The sequence below is a fragment of the Anneissia japonica genome, unplaced genomic scaffold (assembly GCF_011630105.1).
Source record: "Anneissia japonica isolate Jap-2015-1 unplaced genomic scaffold, ASM1163010v1 scaffold287858_len863314_cov180, whole genome shotgun sequence".
Lineage (NCBI taxonomy): Eukaryota > Metazoa > Echinodermata > Crinoidea > Comatulida > Comatulidae > Anneissia > Anneissia japonica.
This window is the reverse complement of record NW_022693771.1, coordinates 533,451-557,850: the sequence shown is the minus strand read 5'-3', so window position 1 is coordinate 557,850 and position 24,400 is coordinate 533,451. Positions and strand designations below refer to the sequence as shown.

The window sequence follows — 24,400 nt, the reverse complement described above, 5'->3', positions numbered from 1 at the left end:
GGTGAGTTTCTTCACCTAGAATACATTGCTTGTAGCCACCTTCTTTTCACCAGGATCCAGTCCATAACACACCTGATCATTCTGCATTGAAGCCCAGGACATGCGCTCAGTTGCAAACGCAATTCGTATTTCACCAATGTTGCTGATCACTATTACACCCCCTGACCCATGAACCCTCTGGGTCATGATAGACAGTGCTTTCTCAGCTGCTTCTTGAGGAATCAATCCTAAAAATGAAGGAAAAAAAAAATGTGAACACTTGTTAAGCTCTGTCCACACTATAAAAAAAAAACCTGTTGTATGCTCATAGTCATGATGTGCCTATATATGGTCATGATGTGATGTCATCATGACCATATTTAGGCATGTCACATGTTTTTCTCAAATAAAATTTGATAGTTTGGACAGGGCTTTAAAATGAAATTATACTGATGCAATCTAGAGATTATCTGAAGGATGAAAAATTATAGCGATATCCAGATGAAAATTATGATGAACTTGTGTTATACATTGTTGCATGTGCAAGATGATGGTTTTACCTAGGACCACCCTGCTGATGGACTCACCGTGTCCAGTCGATGACACTGAACCAACGTTGTTATCACAATATCCACCGCAACCTGAGAATATGAAAGAATAGGTACTGTAAAGGAAAATATATCATCAAAGTATGGAAGTCCAATGTATCAGTGGGCGTATCTAGGTGGTGTGTGGGCTCCCACATCCCCTCCCCGAAAAAAGCTCACACCCTAAGTCACCCCCCATATTAAAAATGTCCAAAGCAAAAATATTCAAGTGCTCCCCTCTCCCATCAGTCTCCACCCCATGCCATGTGCTGCATAACATATCACAAAATGTTTAAATTTTCAACTGGGTATGGTAGGATTAATGCAAGCTGACACTATTACCCCAATTATATATACTGTGTAAAATAAGACGCCCATAACCAATTCAGTACACTGATGATCAGTCATTACACTGAAGTTGTGATCAGTCTCTATCTACACTAGCACCCCCACCTCCCAGTAAAAAAAAAAAATAAATAAAAAAAATAAGGTGCACAAAGTCTACAACATATATATATTTTTTAAATAAAATGATCTTTATTATAAGTACACAACATGGGGAAACTGCTACATACAAATATTGATGATGAAAATTCTAGGCTATATTTTGTACATTAAAAAAGTAATTAACAAATCATTTTAGTGTTTCATTTACCTACAACGCAATAATTGATTTGAAAAAAATCTTTAATTCATTGATTCACTGATTGAAATAGGTATGAAGTTTAATTACTCTGTATTCTTGTACGACGAAACTTAAAAAAGCAAATTACGATCGAAAGATGGGATGTCTTACATTGCGCAATACATACACATTTTTTTTATTTGGATTTTCCATAACATGCAAATTAAAAATTAAAAATTTAAGATGAGCTACTAAAGCTGTTAGTATGAATGAACACAATTCAGATGCGGTAAAATTTGATGGCCATAAAAATGGTATTAATTGGCTCTCTGTCTTTGCCAGCTAGACGCAAAAGACCATAAAGAGCAGCAAAAAGTAGGAATTTAGACGGTGAAACAGGGGGTCGTTTATACGCCCGCCATAAAAAAAATCTTTTCAAACTCTGGAATCGTCCTTAATGCAGTTCTCCTTATACGCGAGAATATATGGTATATTTACATAAAATTCACTAAATGACATTTATATAGTTACATACAAGAATTTGGTGAGTATTTCTAAATGTCAACTTTAAAAGAGTTGCAATTTTGTTTTAAGACAATTGACATATTTGCTTTTAATTGTATTGAAATGACTAAAATATACTTGTATCTACTTTAAAATTGAACAATCTTTTAAAAAATAATGGCATTAAATTTATAGGAGCATTTCAATATTTGAACATTCGAACAGCATAACAAGTTTCATATATTGCTTATTGTAGCAATATTATTTTCACCAGGATCCAGTCCGTAACACAACTGATCATTTTGCATTGATGCCCAGGACATTCGCTCAGTTGTAAACGAAATTCCTATGTCACCGGTGTTGCTGACCACTATTACACCTCCTGACCCTTGAACCCTCTGGGTCATGACAGACAGTGCTTTCTCAGCTGAGTCTTGAGGGCTCAATCCTAATTATGACAGAGAAAAAAAAATTCCTTACTAATTCTGCAGTTATGGTCATGAAGATTTAGGGAGGAACTGATTTTAAATCCTGATAATCATAATCAAAATGTGAACACTTGTAAAGCTCTGTAAGATTATCAAAATTTATTCCACAAATCTAAATCTGAATTTAAAATATAGAAATTTATACAGCGCTTTTTTTGCCAAAGGATGGAAAGCGCTTAGATATGTGGACTAGGAACTCGATCAATGACCACCGGAATCATAGGCGAGCGTGTCATTAGAACCTGCGCAGATAATACAAAGCTTTTGATTGCACGATAATGGTAGGACCTAGAACGTAATGACGTTGCTAAAAGTCATCTGTGCATGCGAGAACATTAAGTCGTGTGGAATTCTTGACACAATTTGGCCAAATCTAATATGCTAATCGCTCAGCCATTCAACTCGCATTTTGCTGTATGCCCATATATAGTCGTGATGAGCCTATATATGGTCATGATGTGATGTCATCATGACCAAATTTAGGCATGTCACATGTTTTTCTCAAATAAAATTTGATAGTCTAGACAGGGCTTTAAAATGAAATTATACTGATGCAATCTAGAGATTATCTGATGGAATTAAAATTATAGTGATATCCGGATAAAAATTATGATAATGCGCTTGTGTAGTACCTTGTTGCATGTACATAATGATAGTTTTAGCTAGGACCACCCTGCTGATGGACTCGCCGTGTCCAGTTGATGACACTGCGCCAATGTTGTTATCACAATACCCACCACAACCTGAGAATATTAAAGAGTAGGTACTGTAAAGGAAAATATATCATCAAAGTATGGAAGTCCAATTTATCAGTGGTGGGCGTATCTAGGGGATGTGTGGGGTCCCACATCCCCCTCCCCAAAAAAAGCTCACACCCTAAGGTAATTTGTTGTTGTTTCGGCATGAATTAAAGGAGTGGAGCTCAGTGGCGTATCTGAAGTCTTGAATTGGGGAGGCTGATTGGGGGGGGGGCGTGAAGGTGAAGTGGGGGTACTCGATGATCAGGGGTGCTAATTCGCAAAATATGGTGATTTTTAACTACTTGACCGTGAATTTTGGGGGAAGACTTGGGGAAGCGCGAGTAAAATTTTTGGAGGGCGTGCATCCCCCACACCCTCCCCTAGATAGGCCACTGGTGGAGCTGAATAGCTTGGGAGTGGAGTTGAAATACTTGGTGGTTAAGATGCTTGCTTTCCAATCCCTGGGTCCTGGTAACTTACAGAGTCCAACACAGGGTACTGTAGTAGTGCAGTATTCCATACTGATATTAGAGGTTTTGTAATTAAGTTAGTCACTGGAATCTGTACACAGGCTTGCCTTCTTGGTTTCGGCATTTATTATTTGAACGAATGAATAAATATATATACCATATTCGGCAAATTTATTCGCATGAATCCAAAGGGTCAGTTCATGCGCATTCACACATCTACCAGATTTTCACTTCAGCGAAATCGGAAGAAAATGCGCAACCAATCAGAACTCTGGAAGTGAACTGACACTTTTGATGGGCGTGAATAAATTCGCCTAGTTGAAAACTGGCTTTAGAATCTTCTTACCTACTAATGGACAATCACCGACTCTTCCAGCTTCTTTTCCAGTGATTCCACCTGTGGACGTGGCCGAAGCGACATTGCCCAAGGAATCCACTGCTACAGCCCCAACAGTGTCATGACCTTTGCTGCATAGCAATGAAATAATTTAGGTAAATTTTAAACCTGCAACAACACTCAAACTGCACTTGATGGCCATCGACAGGATTCTTTGCAAAAGGCGATGCCACAACGTGCGCACGACAGATCATGTTTAATGGTGGTCCGTTCAGACTGCCACCGACAGTCAGCAGACGGTGTCAAGTTGTATAGCGCTCAAACGGAGCGGACTTGGATTTGTCCGACCTTTGTACGATGCGACGTGCACCCAGCTTATTTAAGCATATAAAACGAAGTGTCTATGGAGCACAATTAGTTGCTTTATAATATTGACTGCCAAATCTTTAAAAGTGGAAAAAGCTTTTCATGAACAGGGATTTGCCAGGTATAAGCTTACGCCCTAGCATTGGACCTAGTGTCCAAGGGTGTGAGCCCACCTGAGTAAATACTATATGTTATTATCAATTGTTATTACCCTTCTCTGAAAAGATCACTGACTGCAAGGCTATACTTCTTATATTTTTCCAATTTCTCAATTGCCGTCTTGCAAATAAGCTGTTCCTTGCTCACTTGCTGAACACCTTGCTCTTCAGCAAACCGATTAGCACCCTTTCCAGCAAGCAGAGTATGATCAGTCTGAAAAAAGAATTAAATAAGTTTTAAATATTATATTAATAGCTTTAATGTACTGAATTGTAAATTGGGCTGCTATTATATGAATGAAGAATAAATAAAATTTAACCTTTTCCATAACCAGTCGAGCTAAAGAAACAGGATTTTTAATGTTCTGTACACATGTTACTGCCCCTGTCTGCAGACCTCTGCCGTCCATTATCAGGGCATCCATTTCTATATCACCATTAACAGTCAAAACAGAACCAGTTCCTGCAAATATATAATACTACCTATTAGCTATTATTTACTTATTAAAAAATACAGGTCTCCCTCTTCTATATAAGGCCCTTACAAGACCACCTCCAATTAAACACCACTTTCCTGTGGTCCCAAATTAACAGATGTCTATCTTTATTATTCTAATAATTAGAGACCAAAGTTGCTAAAGACCAAGGAAACCTGTTCCCAAAAGTGGTTTTTAATTGGAAGGAAACCTGAATTTTAGAATACAATATAAGTACATACTTTACAGTGAGACTGCAAAGTTACTGTAAACAAAAATAAGACTTGGAACAAAAAAAGCAATTTGAGCGTAAATAATTGTAGTAAATCTCCAGACATAAACTTAATACTTTAGTGCACTTGGCTAAAGGTTTAGTGATGATTTGCAGTCACAGATTCAAGGAGGATCGAGCTGGCACAAGCCAGCCCAGTCCCCCCCTCCCCCACCCTTTATTTTTCCAAAATTATTTTTAAAAAATGGGAGAAAAAATGAAAATTATGATTAAATTTTCGCCTGAGTGCCATCTAGAGGTGCCAAAATCATAAATTTTCTTACCTCAGCCCAAACGATAGTGGGGCTGAGGTGGACTACACCCTCTATCTGTGAAATCCCCCTCTGAGCCCTCTCTCTATTTTGAATTCCTGGAGCCGCCACTGGAGTGCAGGTACACAGAATGCAGTGATGAACTTTGAAGAAATGGAAGCTAGGATTACATGAATAAAAATATTGTTGTATGCCCATATAGTCATGATGTGCCTGTATATGTTCATGGTATAAGATGTCATCATGACCACATTTAGAAATGTCACATGTTTTTGTGAAATAAAATTTTATAGTCTGGACAGGAATTAATAGTGACATAACAAAATTAATGGCCCATGTACAGTAAGAACAGACTACTGCACCTGCTCTAATATCAGAGAAGATTGAAATGTGTATAGAATTAGGCAGAATAAACATGTGTCCCATAACATTTTATTTACAGTACAGTATATACAGTATAGTAGCTCATATTTGAGTTGAAATACACTTGAATATCAGATTATGATATTAGCTGCCTTTCATACCTGCATTAAAACATGGATCATCCTCCAAGGCGCGAACAGCTTCTTCTATGGCATCTAGTGCAGAATCTTTTTCCAGAACTTCATAACCTTTTCGTACTGCTCTTTGAATCCCACAGTTAACTGCATCTCGTAAACTATCGGGAACTGCCACTGAGCGGTATTGTTCTTGCCTCTTGCGGTGTACACCCACCTTGGTTCAAGACCTACTAGGACATCACGATTTGAACTTGGGTCTGATCACTCAGCTGTATGTGCAACCCTCACATAATATTTTTGTGGCTCTATGTTGAAAAGACATTAACATTTAGAGAAAATCAATTTGGTTGAAAACTACCAAAATCCTCTTTAAGCAATATTGATTGATATACATATAAAAATTCAGTTTTTTAAGAATTGCTACTCTCTACTGATCCCCAAGTACCCCTATTGTATTCCCCTACTTTTCAATATTTTTATTAATGATCTTCCCACTATCAGGAAGCACTGTATGACGGATCTATGCATAGTTGTGTCCCCATAGTGTCTGGACTTACCTAAAATTCACCTGTAGATGTAACCTGCAGCCTCAAAAAGGTCGGAGTTTTGGGTTAGTGCTGTCAAACCGGGTCTCCTACCTAACCTACACTATGACTAGGCCTAGGAATTCAGCAATTGCTGTATGTTTTGGTAATTAAAAAATAGCCTACTATACTCTAGGCCTACTGTACCATCATGGTTTCATTTTTTAAATTGTTGATGAAGAATTTGTCTTAAATGACAGAGTGCCCCCTTGTTTTCTCAATGATAGAGCAGAAATCCTTAAAACCCCAGTTAAGCTACGTTCACATCAAGCCCGGATTCCGGTCTGGAGTCTGGAGAAATCGTGAAAAATGGGTTCAGTGGTAAATAATAGGACCGCTCACATCAAATTCATACGATTTCTAATCCGGACTCCGGATCCGGAATGATGGATCTGAGAGCCATTTGCATCCTGAAATCGTACGTTTTTTTTTTCTTGAACCAATCAGCAACAAGCATGGTTGGTTCAAACCAATTGAACTTAACACGAACAACTGTGTTCTGTGCGCGATGTGAACGCAGCGTTAAAAAAAACGTAGCAAATCACGATTTTTTGTCCGGGCTCCGGACCGGATCCGGGCTTGATGTGAATTTATCAATCACCACTAATACGGTTCCTGATCTGATAAAATTTGCAAAGGTCAAGCCCCTTTATAAGAAGAGAACCAGAACTACCGGCCAATAGCAATATTAAGCTCATTGTCAAAAGTCTTTAGAAAAAGCTGTATATACTCAAATCGAAAGCTATCTTGTTGACAATAATATCCTGTACCAATATCAATCTGGTTTTAGAGCGTCTTCTTCAACTGATACATGCCTTATGACCAAATCCTCTAAAAGGAATATTTTCAGGGTGTGACTTGGTCAATCACCTCATTTAATGTAAAAGCTTAAACTAATGGGAATTGAATTGGTTGATTGGTTCAAATCATATTTATCTTCAAGAAAACAAGTTTGTGTAAATGTGTGCACGATTTCCTGTGGGGTACCCCAAGGGAGTATCCTACAGGGGAGTATCCTACAGGGCAGATTTAAGTGGGGGAGGGGCCACCCCGGCCCCAGCCCCCCCCCCCTTTTTTTGCGAGGTAAAAAAAACCAAAAAAGAAAGAAAGGAAAAAAAAGCAAAAATGATCGCCCAAAACTCTTCAGATGTTATTTTCGGGTGTCTAAACACATAAATTTCCCGGGGATAGTGTTATCTCGATCTCCACAACTTTCGGCACCCCTTTTGGACATCTCTGGATCCGCCCTTGTCCTAGGACCACTTCTGTTTTTTTACTATGTAAACAACATGGTTACCTGCATTGACTCTGAATGCAATCTGACTATGCTTGTGATATTATAAAAAGATTAATAATAGACTAAAATTTCTTTACAGAAACGCAATTTATTAAACTGTAAAAGTCAGGTATTGGTTCAACAACATTTTACTTTAATTCAATAAAATAATGGAATTAGGTCAAAGTAGGCTAGGCATAGACCTAAGAATTAGGCCCAATAAAAAATAAATTATTGGTTTATCACCCTCGCTCGGATGTCTTCTATGGTATATATTAGAAAAACTGTGTGCTTCATGACAAAATCTCCCTATATTTGGGTTTTCTTGGGAGGTTTGATAATCTATTATATGTATATAATGAGCGTCCTATTCAATTATATGTTAACTAATGAATTACACATAAATAATTGTGCTAAATATTAAATTCACACTTGGCGCCACATACTCAATATAGTACTGAACTTTGCAGTTCAAAGTCTGATTTCATCATTTCATGCTTGATAGCACCCACAAAAATACCAGCTAGGTCACATGACAAACTCTGGAAAAACCCACTTTACATTGTTGGAGACACTTCCTACGTACCTAAGGTTAAATAGAGAATATAAGGTAAATATTTAATTCATTTATGTTGCTTTATTACAACAGATCCAATAATTAACTTAAGGATTAATAACAAATTGAAACTAATGAATCAAAATATTAATGTATCTAAGAAAAATGATGCTAGAGCTACTGTATATATAGGCTAGCTATTGACGATTTAGTAATCCATTTCAAATCACCCAATGGGTTTAACCCGACCGACTTCCGATTTCGATGAAAATTGGTATACATGTTGGGTTTGGCATCAATCCCGCAAATCTCAAATTTTAGCTAAATCGGACCAATATTTTGAAAGTTACGGCCCGCCCAAAAATAGGGCAAAAAACAGGTGTGGCCATCAAAATTTAATCCTTAATATCTCAGCAGTGGGTTGACCGATATTCATAAAATTGGTATTTCTAAAATGAGAATTAACTAAGGAGTCTAAATCTGCCATCATTTTGAAAAAATGGCCATATCTAATGTCAATGACCTTTGACCTTCTTTTTGACCTCAAATTTAACCTTGTGGACTGCGTCACCTTGAAATTTTACGGCCATAACTTCCAAAACATTGATCCGATTTTGCTAAAACTTGAGATTTGCACGTTTGATGCCAAAACCCAACATGTATACCAATTTTCATCAAAATCGGAGTTGATTGGGGGCTAACAATTTTCATCTTCTTGGGTGATTCGACATGAAATGACCCTATTAACATAAATAATAATACGCAGTGGCTATTATTACGAAAGTCTGTGAACCGATTCTTGTAGACTATTTTTACTCTATTAAAATATGCATGCGCAGTAGCCCTTTTTTTAACTTCTCAATTTGGACTTCGCGGTGTAATGTTGGCTTGATCAATCAAGGACTTTGTTACTGTGTTACCATTTTGGACAGGTATTCAACGCAACTCCAACAAATAAGGGTTGTCGCGATTGATCAACATCACATCGCGACTTCCAAAAAGAGTAAAGTTACAAACAGGCTACTGCGCATGAGTATTTCAATGCCGTAGAAATACAGTAGTCTAAAAGAATCGGTTTACAGACTTCTGTAAAAATAGCCACTGCAATAATTATATCAGATACATTTGTCTTCAAGAATCAAATACTAAAAGAGCCCTACAGAACATTATACCAGCAAAGTAACGTTTAGAAGCTGCTGAAAAAATGATATCCATTATTTTTATCATTTCACGAGAGTACAAAACGAACACTGGGGGTTGACAGCCTGTGAAATAGTTTAAAAATGATGGCTTATTTTTATACCGAAATTTGATGAAAATTACAATACTGTACTAGATTCGAACTCGTCACTGTGGACGAGTTAGGTGATCCACCGCACTTTGACTCTCAGGAAGCTTGCGCGGTGCGGATTGGAATACTTTAATATGTTCAAAATGGCCTAAAATATGCTCTAAATTAGACTTTTGAAAAACAAGAGTAACTTTGGCATAGATTCCAACTGTCCCGCTTTCGGCGGGATTTTCCCGCTTTTGGGAGTTGTGTCCCGCTGTCCCGCCCAACCCCCAAATTGTCCCACTTTTCAACTTTTATAAATAAATAATAATCACGATAAATACCAATTTTAAAATCCCGGAGGATATTCTGAAACATATAGCCCTATAGACGAGTTGTGGTATAAGTGACGGAGTTAAGACGCAGAAGAAATATATTAATCGCGAATATATTTTTGTGTTTGTTCATTTCATATGTTTATTTTTATTGTTATTATACTTGTTCGATATTTTATACAAATATGTAAGTATATATATTTATAATTAAAGAAAATCCGCTCTACTTTTTAAAATTTAATTTGTTTAAGAAACATTTTGGATTCTGAATTTTTCGGTTTTATTTTCAAATAGGCCTAACTACGAATCATATATTTTTACACATTCTCTGTCTGTCCTGTAACCCTGCTTTTTTGCAAATGCCCCTCTTTTCTATCTTGCATGTCTGTTATATGAACGGGTCTAGAGTTTCTCTCCTTTATCGATTTGCTTTTCCTGATTCAATGTTTTTTCTTTTTTTTTTTCTATAGTCTCTATATTGAATTTGAATAAGTGATGAAAAAGAAAAATAAATACAGTACATTATTTTTGTTAACGTCTTCAGGGGCGGATCCAGAATTTTTCAAAGGGGGTGGGGTGGAGCACAACATATTCAGAATAGATAAGCGAGAGCACTAATTTCAATATGCCTTGAAACTTAAAAAAATTAGTGACACAACGGGGGAGGGCACGTTCCCCTATGCCTCACTAAAGGGTGAGGGTACGTATAGGTTGTCCCAAAGTATGTTGTGTCCTGCTTTTAAACGTATCTCGAAAGATATCTTTAAAAAATTATTAAATTTAAGATTGTAGGTTCCGTTTGCAATTGGTAGTGCAGGTATAGGTATTTATAATGCGCCTCTTCCTTGAGGTTATAAAGAGTGTCAGAAGAATTGTATAAATTAAAATCAAATTTATGTTGTGTATCAAATCTCAGAGTCATCTCTTTTTTTTAAATGTCAAACCAACTTGTTTATGTTATGGCGTGAGCCTGTAGGTAAGCAACTAAGGAAGATTGCTGGATAGCAAAACAATACAACACAAGAATTGTCTGTATTCTGAGTCTTAAATTTGTCTGGGTGTGGTGTGCGTGATATTCTAATTTGCTGTTGATTTATTTAGAAGACATGCTGGATTCTACATAATATGAAAACCATAACATTAAATCATGACACAAAGCCATTTAAAGGCCAATTTTATATTCAAATTTACCCTTCCAGAAATCAACATAACACAGTAAATTTGGGTTTTGTGTACAAAGTGCGAGTCCGTGTATGTGTGTATAGTATGTCGTGTATGGAGCCAAAACAATACAAAAACATTTATTTATTAATTACTTTTAATCAATTTCTTGTAATCCATATTCAAATGAAAGACCACAAGCATGCTCAACAAATGTTACCATCACCGTATAACGCCTGTAAATGTTTTACTGCCTGTTTACGAAAGATGGCACCAGACTACGTGGAACTATAATACATGTTTTATTTATTGCAAATTAATTCAGAACTAAATGGAAAGTGAGATAAAATATCCTCATGTAGGCCTAACCATCTCAATTTTGAATTTAATATTTCAAATCTTTTAACAGATGATGCCTTTCTTGTAGTTCATAGTAAATAATGTTTATATAGCTGGAAAAGCCAATTAAGAACTTTGTAAGGTCATATTTTTTATAGATTTTTCAAGTGATTTCAACACTATTGTTAAACATAATATATTACTAAAAAACTAATTGAGTTTGATTTCTCTCCTAGAATTTTGTCATGTATTTTAAATTTCTTGTTAGACCACAGTGGGTTAAATTTAACTAGATTTGAACTCGTCACTGAGGACGAGTTAGGTGATCCGCCGCACTTTGACCCTCATTAAGATCACGCGGTGCTGATTGAAAAGTGTCATAATATGCTAAAATATCCTCTAATTAGTTTTCTTTTAAAAAGAATAATTGTGAGCATTTTAAAAGATTTCCGCATGCATACGCACGTCTTGACGCCCGTGAGCACGGTAATGTCACAAAGAGTGACTCCTGACAGTGTCAGAAACACAAAATATGTAACAAAACGTGGTTTTCAGCTATAATATGTGCTGTGTGCGTGGAAATGAACGTACGGCGGGTAAATTATGGAAAGTTTTGAAATGCTGAAAATTACCGTATAAAATCGTATCTACAACTCATGTGCTTTCAGATTATGTAATAAAAATTGGGGGTCACCTTTCATCCTAAGGAGCTATAACTTATTAAAAACATTCATGATTTTATGCATGTATAAATGTTGACGCACGCGTACGTGCACGCTAAAAAGCGCGAACGGAAAATTAAGGTACATAACATTCAACCTTGACCTGAAGCTAATGCTCACCTAATATGATTTAGAAATGACGAGAAATGAGGGGGTCAGAAAAAACAATATTTTTTTACCATGATGACATCATCAAAATGTATAAAGATGTCAAATATATGAAAGAGAATTGTCTCAGCTATAACATACTCAAAGTTGGAAGACGATCGACCAAGGATAAGCGAGATACGCTCAAATGCGTATTTTCAAAAATGACGTCATAGCTATAAGTCGCTTTCTTTGAATTCAGATGCCAATATGATGACGTCACAATGTCCGATCAGCCATTATGATCTATAAAATCATATTTACAACTTATGTGCTTTCAGAATATGTAATAAAAATTGGGGTTCACCTTTCAACCTAAGGAGCTATAACTGATTAAAAATAGGTCTGATTTTAGCATTATTTCACTGTATAGCGGCACAAATACGCGCAAAGATACCTATGTTTGATGTGCACGTACGGCATTGCTATTGGCCATAAGATGACCAAAATGAATGGAAATTTGTAAAAAAAACGTGGGGAACCCAAACTATGTTAGAAAACATAATTTCTAGCTTCTGTACGAGCTGCGCGCGTGAAAATGTGCGCGCGTAGTGGAAAATTTTGAAATGCTCAAAATAGCCCGAAACGTGCTCTAATTTAGTCAAAAAGTGATTTCGAGCATTTTAAAATTTTGACGCAATTAGGGTATAGTACATTCAACATTAACCCGAAGTTAATGCTCACTTAATACGATTTCGAAATGGCAATTGGTTAGGCTGATATGATCGATAATGTAAAAACGGAAAATGTCGCGTAGATGACGTCACGCACTGTCTCTTATACACATCTAGATGTGTATAAGAGACAGTCATGACACAAAGCCATTTAAAGGCCAACATTATATCTCGTGGCATTTTTTGAGATATCGTGCGAACAGAAAAGGGGAGAAAGAAAGAAGAATAAAAAAAAGATGATGATGATCCTGACAATAACAATAGGTGATCCGCTAACGTTAGCGGATCACCAAAAAGACTTGACATTTACAAAAGAGAATTGTCTGGGTTATTATAACATACTCGTTTGTTTGGAAAAAATCAATCAAGGATAAGCAAGATACGCTCAAATGCGTATTTTAACAAATGACATCATAGTTAAAAAATCAGTTTTTTTATTTCAAATGGCAATATGATGACGTCACAATGTCGGATCAGCCATTATGATCTAAAAAATCATATCTACAACTCATGTGCTTTCAGAATATATAATAAAAATTGGGGGTCACCTTTCATTCTAAGGAGCTATAATTGATTGAAAATAGCATGTTTTTGGCCTTTTTTTGCTCTGTCGAAAAAAACGCGCACATGTGCTCTTATGTTCTATGCGCGCGTACGGCATTGCTATTGACCCTAAATGACCAAAAAAGATTGGAAATTTATGAATACAGTGTCAAGGACCTAAAACATTTAAAAAAACAATATTTCTAACTTCTGTACGTGCTGCGCGAGTAAAAATGCGCACGCGGTGCCGAAAATTTTAAAAATGTTGAAATGTTCAAAATGGCTAAAAACGTGCTCTAATTTAGTCAAAAATTGATTTTGACCATTTTAAAATTTTGACACGCATGTTATGAAGCGCATGCGCAAAATGAGTACATTACATTCAACCTTCCCTCGAAGTTAATGCTAACGTAATATGATTTCGAAATGTCAATTGGTTAGGCTGATATAATCAATTACGTAAAAAAACACAAAAATGCGCGTAGATGACGTCACATGTGACTGGTAACATATGTTTGTTGTAGTCATTTTGTGCGTAGCTCTAGGCAAATTTGAGATATCGTGCGAGCAGTAATTTGCCAGAAAATAGAATAAAAAAAAAAAAGATCTCTGACAATAACAAGAGGTTATCCGCACTAGATGCGGATCACCAAAAAGTTTTGACTAAACCAATGTCTACACAATGAAAATTTAATTTACAACAGCCATTTTAATCGTGATAAAACCATATTTATACCCTGCTGGAAAAAGCACTGTTCTAAAAGCTTCCAGTACTGCATTTATTTCATGTACGTGATTTCTGCTCTCGCTCGAGATTCCTTTTTTTTTTTTCGCCATGCTGGAAATAGCTGTCGTGTTCGTACCTAGCAAAGACCGGAAAGTGATAGGCTTGGTACCTTCACCTCTGAGGATTTAACTGCCCAAAACTGGCTACAAACATGTAAAATATGATAAGACTTAGTCTTTGAAGTCTTATAAGAAATTGTATCTGGTCTAAACATATATTTGTCATTTAATGATTATTTGAACAGAAAGTGAAAAAAATGTTTATTAACAAATTTACTTTTAATTTTTTGTTTTATTTTAAATAAAATATTGCTTTATGTATTTACAAGAACTAAATTTTTTGAAAAAATATCTTTACATTTGTAAAATATATTTCTTACTCAATAATTAATAGCATACTTTAATTTACAGGCCAAAAAAGAAGCTGATTGAACATGGCATACGCTGGTAATAATCAGAGTCTTCCATCGTCATTTTTCAAGACAGATAAACCACATGGATTGGCCAAGAGAACAATTTTAAAAAAATATTTACAATCATGGGTTCCGAGAATGTACTACACTAACAACCCTGAAATATGTTATCTTGATGGTTTTGCTGGAGCAGGTGTCTATGGATCGAAGACAATTTCAGAATTGTTACAATCAGGTTATCCTAACATAGAACAATTTGGCTCACCAATAATCGCCTTACTGGTTGTTTTGGATCATTTTGATGAAGTGAAAGCCAGTCACCAAAGTATCGGCAGACCACGTTCGGCAAAATTCATTTTCATTGAAAAAGATAAGGATAATGTAAAAAAACTAACACATAATGTGAAGCAGTGTCTGCAGCACAAGAAGTACATGCTGCACGAGCAAGTTGATGATACAGAGTTCATATATAGACCAGAAGATGAAACCTATCCAGGTGACGGAAGAGTTAGCGTAAAGATACTCAATGATGAATTTAAGCGTGTTATTCTGGTAAGGTTGATACCATTATGTCCAGTGTTTGCTTTTGTTGACCCCTTTGGATATTCGCATACCCCAATGGATGTTATCAGAAAGTTAATGAGCTTTTCCAATGTTGAATTGTTTTTAAATTTTATGGTACAAGCAGTGAATCGCTGGCAAAAAGACAAACAAAAACATAAAGCTATTAATGATCTTTTCAGTTGTGATGAATGGCCCAATGTATATGACAACCCAAAAGAAATTGAGCATGTTAAAGCATGTACAGCCCTTGTTCATGAATATGCCTACCATCTGCGGTATTTCACCGGCTGTTTTACTTTGTGTTTTTGCATGAAGTCTGAGAACAATTCAGATCTGTACAGCCTTGTATTTGCCAACAACGATGACTATGGATTCAAGAACATGAAGGAGTGCATGAATAGAGTAACACAAGATGAAAATCTTTTTGTATTCTCTGATTTCAAAGTCAATGAAATGGGAGAAATGGCTCCGTTTAGAAATGATCAGGACTCAAAAGGCCCTGTTGCAGATTTTATTTTCAATAAATTTTGCGGGAAAAGAGTTGAACTGAAGGATATTGAAAAAGCGGTGATTCTGTCAAAGCACGTTTACATTTTTCGAAAGGAATCACTGAAACACCTTGAGGAAATTGGAAAGATTGAGAAAGTGGAGTTTAAGAATCCAGGAAAAAATTGGGTAAGAAAAAAAGGAACTTTCCCAGATGATAAATGTCCAATTATAACATTTCGTTCAGCTACTCAGGAGGAGGGGCTTATTTTCCAAATGCAGAATATCGGTATTGAAGATACAGGCTCTTGTTGCCAGACACATTTACAGTAGGCTACAGTCTGTAAATCAGAAAGGCCTTCTTAAGGGATTGCGAGTGTTGGGTGTATTTTTGACAGTATATATTGTTAATTGAATAGGTTCTCGTATGTTTGCCCATAGTGGCTGTTTGAAGTTAAGGGGGTGTGGCTCAAATTAATGTGCCGCAAATGAACTTGATTTTCATATGCTAATATCTTCAGAAGTAAAACCCCTATAACCTTGAAATGTTGTGGTCTAGGACAACTTTTACTGCTAATTCGAAATCTGCAAATCAGAAAAGTTGTAGCATGTACCATTTTAAAATGGCAATGGTCTGATATAGAGCCCAGTTGGGTTTCTGTCTCTTATACACATCTAGATGTGTATAAGAGACAGAATATAGACAATGGGTCATGTCTCATATTATTTGTTATATTTTTATTATTCATTATTTTCACTTGACTCGCATAAATAATTTTGTTCCAAGAACATTTATATGCAGTTGTACTTTGCAGCACTTCACTTGCAATTTGCAATTTCTAGTATATTAAGTATTTCTGATTATGAATTCTTGATGTGCAAATTCAATTGGGCAGATAATGCCTCATCAATTTTGTATTGTGTTTGACAGCCATTGTTAGTAAAGTTCGGGTGCTGGTACACAGCACAGCACATGGGAAAATGTGACATCACATACCTCATGGGTGTGGGTGTTGTTGGGTGTGCGTGAGGGCCCATACAACCTCAACCCCCCCATGTCTGGGTTGAGGCAAGAAAATTTTGAAAATATTCATACCTTGAAAATCTTACTGGCAACAGTAAAATATAACAATTTAATTTTCTTAAAACAATTTAGGGGAAATGCAATTGCATTGTCTGCACCCCCAAGTAATTCATCCTTACTGGGCACAAATTGGGGTGGGGAAGCCTCCGACTTCCTACTACAATTTTTGCATTTGCTGCATTTGCATTCTGGTCTCAATTTTCTTTTTGTGTGTACTGTTATCATCAGACGATATGTACATAAAGTACATGTACTGTATATGTTTTCCTTTATTTCTTTTCTGAATAAAGTGATTATTAAGAATAAACTGGCTGTAAGTAATTAAGCCCATAAATATGGATCTTTTGGGGTCAGAATGTGGTTGGTTGTCATAGCTTGAAGGCTAGATCTTCTCACCAGATCCTTAACTATGCCTCCAATTCCATCACAGGGACTCTTCCCATGTGAGGTAGCAAGTTCCACGGCAAAATGAACTATGTAGCCATTGTAATTGTTAAAATCCAAAAGTTATTAATTTTTTTTTTTAAATAGCCAATAATGAGATCCTATATATCATTTAAAAAGCTGGACAACAATGAAGGTACAGTATTTCTGTTCAATAAATTGTGTAGGCAACCAAAAGCTATGATTGAGTCTAGTACCCTCAATGTTAGTAAACAGTGTCTAAAATTTGTCAAGTCAAGGTACATACTGAAGACACTTTGACACCACAATGAAACTTTCAAGTAACTTCATTATGGACAAATCTAAAACATATGCCAAGAAGATTTTGGTGCGATATTCCTACGACAGTTTTTTTGGGGGTCAAATTATGGTTGAAAACAACTTTTTGCATTTTGGGTGGCTGTATCTGGGGCAAAAAAGTGCAGATAAGTTTAAAACTGTATATATGGAGAGTACTACTGGATGGCTATAATTCCTCCAAATTTGAAGATTGTACTTTTTGTATTATGCCCCCACCCCCACTGAACAATGGTCCAGACTATCTTTAATCCCATTTTCTGACCATTGCTATTCCAAATTTGTACGGCACCCCCTGAAAATGATCCAGACCGGCTTTCATCCCATTTTCTGACCATTGCTATTCCAAATTGGTACATGCTGAAACTTTTTTGATTGCATTTGGAATTAGCAGTAAAAGTTGCCCTAAAACTGCAAAATCAAAGTTCATTTCGCAGCACCCTAATTTCAGCCACGCCCCCTTAACTTCAAACAGCCGCTACGGGCAAACGAACGAGAATTAGAGTCTCAAAATTTCAGGTTTTTCATTTAACATTCTTGCAGTGTGCAAAATATTTTAAAAATCCATGAACCATAGTGTAATGCATTTGTTGAGTTGGCATGGAATGACACCCCCACCCCCTTCCAACTTCATCCCTCCAATTAAAAACAGCATGTCAGATATTGCAGTGGAGGTTCTTTTCAACCTATGTTATCTTGTGCTATTGCTTTAGAATTAAAATACAGTATTTTTATTATTTGACATTACATCAAATTTAGGTGAAGTAAATGCAGGAAAGTTATTGTATATAGTTGCAAACACCATGTTTGCAAAGTGAAGTATTGTTAATGACTGGTAAACAATGAATATGCATAAGTTAATTGTGTACTGTATCCAGTCGCAGCTGGATTTGAGAGAATATATGAATGCATATTAATGAGCTAAAGTTATATGCATATTAATTAGTTAAAAGTAAGTGGCACTCTGTGATAAGTCAATACTAATGAAGTGTAACCATATGTTAATGTCTTAACCAAAGAATGGGGTGTGTTAACTAAAGAAAGGGGTGGTGTAATTTCTAGGCAGTAGAATGGTATGTGGCCTGAGGAGCCAGAAATAGCTAATGGAATGGAGGCTTGGTGTTACTTTGTATAACAGAAACTGGGAATTTAAGTGAGTAATGATTAAGTTACTTGGAATTGTACTTACCTGAGTTCAAATTAACAATGACAATGAAATGATAGTTATTACTGTAAATATTACTGATTATATAGAGCCCAGTTGGGTTTTTCATTTTTCAGTTCCCGACTGACTGGGGACCAGGATATAGGCAATGGTCATGTAATATATAGTGAAAAAACCAAAGTGGCTTACTGAGATGGTACTGACGTTACATAATATAAGGTGCTTAGGAACTGATATATTTGATTTCAACTTGTAAAGGCAAGCCTAAGCTGAGCTGATTTGACGGCGACATATAAAGTGGGATGCTGTCTCGTACTGTACTAAATTCATTATCTCTTTTATTTTAGAAATATTGTATCTGAACATTTTATTTTATGACTGTCATTTAATTAAGTATGTTGAAATCTTTACATTATATCTTGATTTGTGTTTAGTTTAATTGTCATGTGTACATAGTACTTAACTGTTTCTTCTCTTTGAACTCATGCATTATCACGCAACATCTACAGCACGTGCAACACAGCACATTTTAGGGTCTGGGGGCCACATAAGTACAAATATCTCCTTTAATAATCAAACAGATGTCACCACCCTCCTTATATTATTAATCTATTGGCTTGGTAACACACAGCACAACATTCAACTAGCAAAAATAAACCTTAATGAAGTGAACCTTACTGAACCTATGATCAAGTTTGTCTTCTTTTATTTGAAGTTCAAGTTTGTCATCTTTTATTTGAAAAATTTGGGTTTGGGACCATATTTGAGAAGTAATTTCTCCTAAATTATGCAACTAGATGTTAATTTTTGTTAATTAACTGCATTGCACTGGATAGGGCCAAATATGTCCATTTGTTCAGAACAAGTGTGCACGTCTGAGCAGTGATGAAATACCCAAAGCGAATTCACATGGCTAAGCATGTGCGACGAGGCCTGTTAAATTGAAGTTTAAGATTACTGTTTATATGATGATTACTGTTCAATATAATTGTTTGAATAAATCTTTGCTGTCCTGTTATTATTTGGAATTTGGCATCTTTATCTTGTCGTTTTATACATATATATATATATATATATTTAGGTATATTTATTGCAAAAAAAAGAATCGCACATACAAAACAGTCTATTGCAGCATAAGCTGAATTGAAAGACTGAAAAATCTTTACAAATATTGGCCAATAAAAATTTACAAATCATTATTAAAATAGAGCACTATTAAACATTAAAATTTACATTAATAACTTAAAAATTACAAAGACGAATTACATATTAAAAATTTAAAACAAATGAGTCCCTAAAAATATATATACAATTTCATAATAAAAAAAACAAAAAACCTCAACCAAGAAGCGGAGCTACAACGTCATAGACAACATTTTTCAGTCCACCTTGATATGGAGTGTCATAGTGAATGTACAAGTTGGTAAAGTCTAGATGCCTCTAAATAACCTGAAACCTGCTCCAAATTAGTCAAAAAGTGATTTTGAGCATTTTAAATTTTAACGCATGCATACGCACACTCATAACATGTTTTATTGAAAATGCCTGTGAGGAATTTATGATCACATAGAAATTTTCAGAAAATGGCATGTAGATGACATCACATGACTGTGACTTCAGATGTAGATACAACATGCCAAGCAAGGTTAGAGCCTGCACCATATTTGAGAAAAGCAATGAACAAAGAGGAGAAAGAACAGAAGAAAAATATTTAGAAAAATAATAGGTGATACGTTGTGTACAGCGTATCACCTTATCATTTTAAATAATCTCTTAATTTAATTCCTTACCTCTTGTTCCTAAGCAACATTGCAAAACTTTGGTTTTTCTACGATCCTCTGAAGTTGGTGTGCAATATACTTCTTTGGGTTCTCCATGTTTGTCCATACTACTTCTTTCTAGCTCTTTCTTATTTTTCTCCTGCAGAGCCTTGACTCTGCTGCCATTGTTTGATACGCTGAAGCAGGAACTCCAAAACTCAACTATGGATAGAAAAGTACCGGTATTTTGAAAAAAATCATATGAGGACAAACAAAAATATTAGAGTGCTTTTGATTTTACATAGATAAATGTTAGAGCACTCAAAATTTTTTTTACAGATTAATATTAGAGCGCTTCAAATTTTACACAGATTAAAAGTAGAGAGTTTATGAATTAACAAAGATTAACATTAAATTACTATAGATTTTACACAGATCAAAGCCAAAATATTATAAAAATAAAAAATTCTATTTTATTTCCTCAATTCTCAAAAAATTTGCTAAACAAGGTATAAAAAAAAGTAAAGAAAAACTATTGGAAGAAACTGAAATCACTTTTGTACTGAGGAGAGTATCATTAAAAAAACACAGTAAATAACTTATGGTTCAACCCATTTACACATAAACTATTGGAAGAAGACTGAAATCACTTTTGTACTGAGGAGAGTATCATTAAAAAAACACAGTAAATAACTTATGGTTCAACCCACTTACACATAAACTATTGGAAGAAGACTGAAATCACTTTTGTACTGAAGAGAGTATCATTAAAAAAACACAGTAAATAACTTATGGTTCAACCCACTTACACATAAACTATTGGAAGAAGGTACTGAAATCACTTTTGTACTGAGGAGAGTATCATTAATAAAACACAGTAAATAACTTATGGTTCAACCCACTTACACATAAACTATTGGAAGAAGACTGAAATTACTTTTGTACTGAGGAGAGTATCATTAAAAAACACAGTAAATAACTTATGGTTCAACCCACTTACACATAAACTATTGGAAGAAGGTACTGAAATCACTTTTGTACTGAGGAGAGTATCATTAATAAAACACAGTAAATAACTTATGGTTCAACCCACTTACACATAAACTATTGGAAGAAGGTACTGAAATCACTTTTGTACTGAGGAGAGTATCATTAATAAAACACAGTAAATAACTTATGGTTCAACCCACTTACACATAAACTATTGGAAGAAGGTACTGAAATCACTTTTGTACTGAGGAGAGTATCATTAATAAAACACAGTAAATAACTTATGGTTCAACCCACTTACACATAAACTATTGGAAGAAGGTACTGAAATCACTTTTGTACTGAGGAGAGTATCATTAATAAAACACAGTAAATAACTTATGGTTCAACCCACTTACACATAAACTATTGGAAGAAGGTACTGAAATCACTTTTGTACTGAGGAGAGTATCATTAATAAAACACAGTAAATAACTTATGGTTCAACCCACTTACACATAAACTATTGGAAGAAGGTACTGAAATCACTTTTGTACTGAGGAGAGTATCATTAATAAAACACAGTAAATAACTTATGGTTCAACCCACTTACACATAAACTATTGGAAGAAGGTACTGAAATCACTTTTGTACTGAGGAGAGTATCATTAATAAAACACAGTAAATAACTTATGGTTCAACCCACTTACACATAAACTATTGGAAGAAGGTACTGAAATCACTTTTGTACTGAGGAGAGTATCATTAATAAAACACAGTAAATAACTTATGGTTCAACCCACTTACACATAAACTATTGGAAGAAGGTACTGAAATCACTTTTGTACTGAGGAGAGTATCATTAATAAAACACAGTAAATAACTTATGGTTCAACCCACTTACACATAAACTATTGGAAGAAGGTACTGAAATCACTTTTGTACTGAGGAGAGTATCATTAATAAAACACAGTAAATAACTTATGGTTCAACCCACTTACACATAAACTATTGGAAGAAGGTACTGAAATCACTTTTGTACTGAGGAGAGTATCATTAATAAAACACAGTAAATAACTTATGGTTCAACCCACTTACACATAAACTATTGGAAGAAGGTACTGAAATCACTTTTGTACTGAGGAGAGTATCATTAATAAAACACAGTAAATAACTTATGGTTCAACCCACTTACACATAAACTATTGGAAGAAGGTACTGAAATCACTTTTGTACTGAGGAGAGTATCATTAATAAAACACAGTAAATAACTTATGGTTCAACCCACTTACACATAAACTATTGGAAGAAGGTACTGAAATCACTTTTGTACTGAGGAGAGTATCATTAATAAAACACAGTAAATAACTTATGGTTCAACCCACTTACACATAAACTATTGGAAGAAGGTACTGAAATCACTTTTGTACTGAGGAGAGTATCATTAATAAAACACAGTAAATAACTTATGGTTCAACCCACTTACACATAAACTATTGGAAGAAGGTACTGAAATCACTTTTGTACTGAGGAGAGTATCATTAATAAAACACAGTAAATAACTTATGGTTCAACCCACTTACACATAAACTATTGGAAGAAGGTACTGAAATCACTTTTGTACTGAGGAGAGTATCATTAATAAAACACAGTAAATAACTTATGGTTCAACCCACTTACACATAAACTATTGGAAGAAGGTACTGAAATCACTTTTGTACTGAGGAGAGTATCATTAAAAAAACACAGTAAATAACTTGTGGTTCAACCCACTTACACATAAACTATTGGAAGAAGGTACTGAAATCACTTTTGTACTGAGGAGAGTATCATTAAAAAAACACAGTAAATAACTTGTGGTTCAACCCACTTACACATAAACTATTGGAAGAAGGTACTGAAATCACTTTTGTACTGAGGAGAGTATCATTAAAAAAACACAGTAAAATAACTTATGGTTCAACCTACTTACACATAAACTATTGGAAGAAGTTACTGAAATCACTTTTGTACTGAGGAGAGTATCATTAAAAAAACACAGTAAATAACTTATGGTTCAACCCACTTACACATAAACTATTGGAAGAAGGTACTGAAATCACTTTTGTACTGAGGAGAGTATCATTAAAAAAACACAGTAAATAACTTATGGTTCAACCCACTTACAAATAAACTATTGGAAGAAGAAATCACTTTTGTACTGAAGAGAGTATCATTAAAAAAACACAGTAAATAACTTATGGTTCAACCCACTTACACATAAACTATTGGAAGAAGGTACTGAAATCACTTTTGTAATGAGGAGAGTATCATTAAAAAAAACACAGTAAATAACTTATGGTTCAACCCACTTACACATAAACTATTGGAAGAAGGTACTGAAATCACTTTTGTACTGAAGAGAGTATCATTAAAAAAACACAGTAAATAACTTATGGTTCAACCCACTTACACATAAACTATTGGAAGAAGGTACTGAAATCACTTTTGTACTGAGGAGAGTATCATTAAAAAAAACACAGTAAATAATTTATGGTTCAACCCACTTACACATTTTTTATATTAACATGTATTTCCCCCACATGACAAGCAATTTAACTTCTTGACCTCAAATGAAAACAATTTCCTGGTCTTACAATAATATCAATACTAATAATAACCCAGACCTGTCAACACGTACGCACTTGCCATACTGTAAGTCTTACGCATTTCAATCAAATCTTACGGTCTTATGCAAACACCAGCAAAACTTACGATTATCCTAAAATTTGAGTAAATTTTGTTTCTTTTTCAATTTATAATGAATTTTAATATAACTAACATCCATAATCATAATATTCTACCTTCCATGTTTCAATGTATCTGAGATCATTATAAATTCACTAACATCAAATAGTTATGCCATTTAAGCCAAAGCGTGGAAATGTGTGCTCATACCCAACTCAAAGGGATATGCTCAACACAAGTTTAAGCTGTTTTGAAATGTTCAAAAAATGATATTTTTATTATTGTATATATCCTGCCAAGTGTTTTGCATTTAGGCCTAGCA

The 24,400-nt window shown here is 35.0% G+C and overlaps 2 protein-coding genes and 1 long non-coding RNA gene across 4 annotated transcripts in view; 2 read left to right on the top strand and 1 right to left on the bottom strand.

The window, feature by feature from the left end:
* LOC117100907 (isoaspartyl peptidase/L-asparaginase-like) overlaps positions 1–24,400 on the bottom strand; it is a 26,344-nt gene continuing 1,944 nt past the window's right edge. The window contains exons 3-10 of one of the 2 annotated variants that reach the window (XM_033240750.1): positions 20,413–20,604; positions 8,080–8,219; positions 5,798–6,078; positions 4,575–4,717; positions 4,308–4,468; positions 3,740–3,861; positions 567–620; positions 1–227 (exon numbers count right to left, since the gene is read on the bottom strand). In XM_033240750.1, the coding sequence (XP_033096641.1) occupies positions 16–227; positions 567–620; positions 3,740–3,861; positions 4,308–4,468; positions 4,575–4,679 (654 nt within the window). In that variant the 5' untranslated portion in view covers positions 4,680–4,717; positions 5,798–6,078; positions 8,080–8,219; positions 20,413–20,604 and the 3' untranslated portion in view covers positions 1–15. Of the gene's footprint in view, positions 228–566; positions 621–1,074; positions 2,144–2,815; positions 2,927–3,739; positions 3,862–4,307; positions 4,469–4,574; positions 4,718–5,797; positions 6,079–8,079; positions 8,220–20,412; positions 20,605–24,400 lie in introns of those variants that run through there. The other variant, XM_033240749.1, reaches the window with a different exon arrangement.
* LOC117100906 lies at positions 8,164–16,009 on the top strand. Its single transcript, XM_033240748.1, has 2 exons — positions 8,164–8,243; positions 14,581–16,009. Exon 2 carries the CDS (start codon positions 14,604–14,606, stop codon positions 15,963–15,965), a length of 1,362 nt encoding a protein of 453 aa, XP_033096639.1. The 5' UTR covers positions 8,164–8,243; positions 14,581–14,603; the 3' UTR covers positions 15,966–16,009.
* LOC117100908 lies at positions 18,528–19,640 on the top strand. Its single transcript, XR_004444188.1, has 2 exons — positions 18,528–18,610; positions 18,739–19,640. It is a non-coding gene; the product is annotated as an uncharacterized LOC117100908 (long non-coding RNA).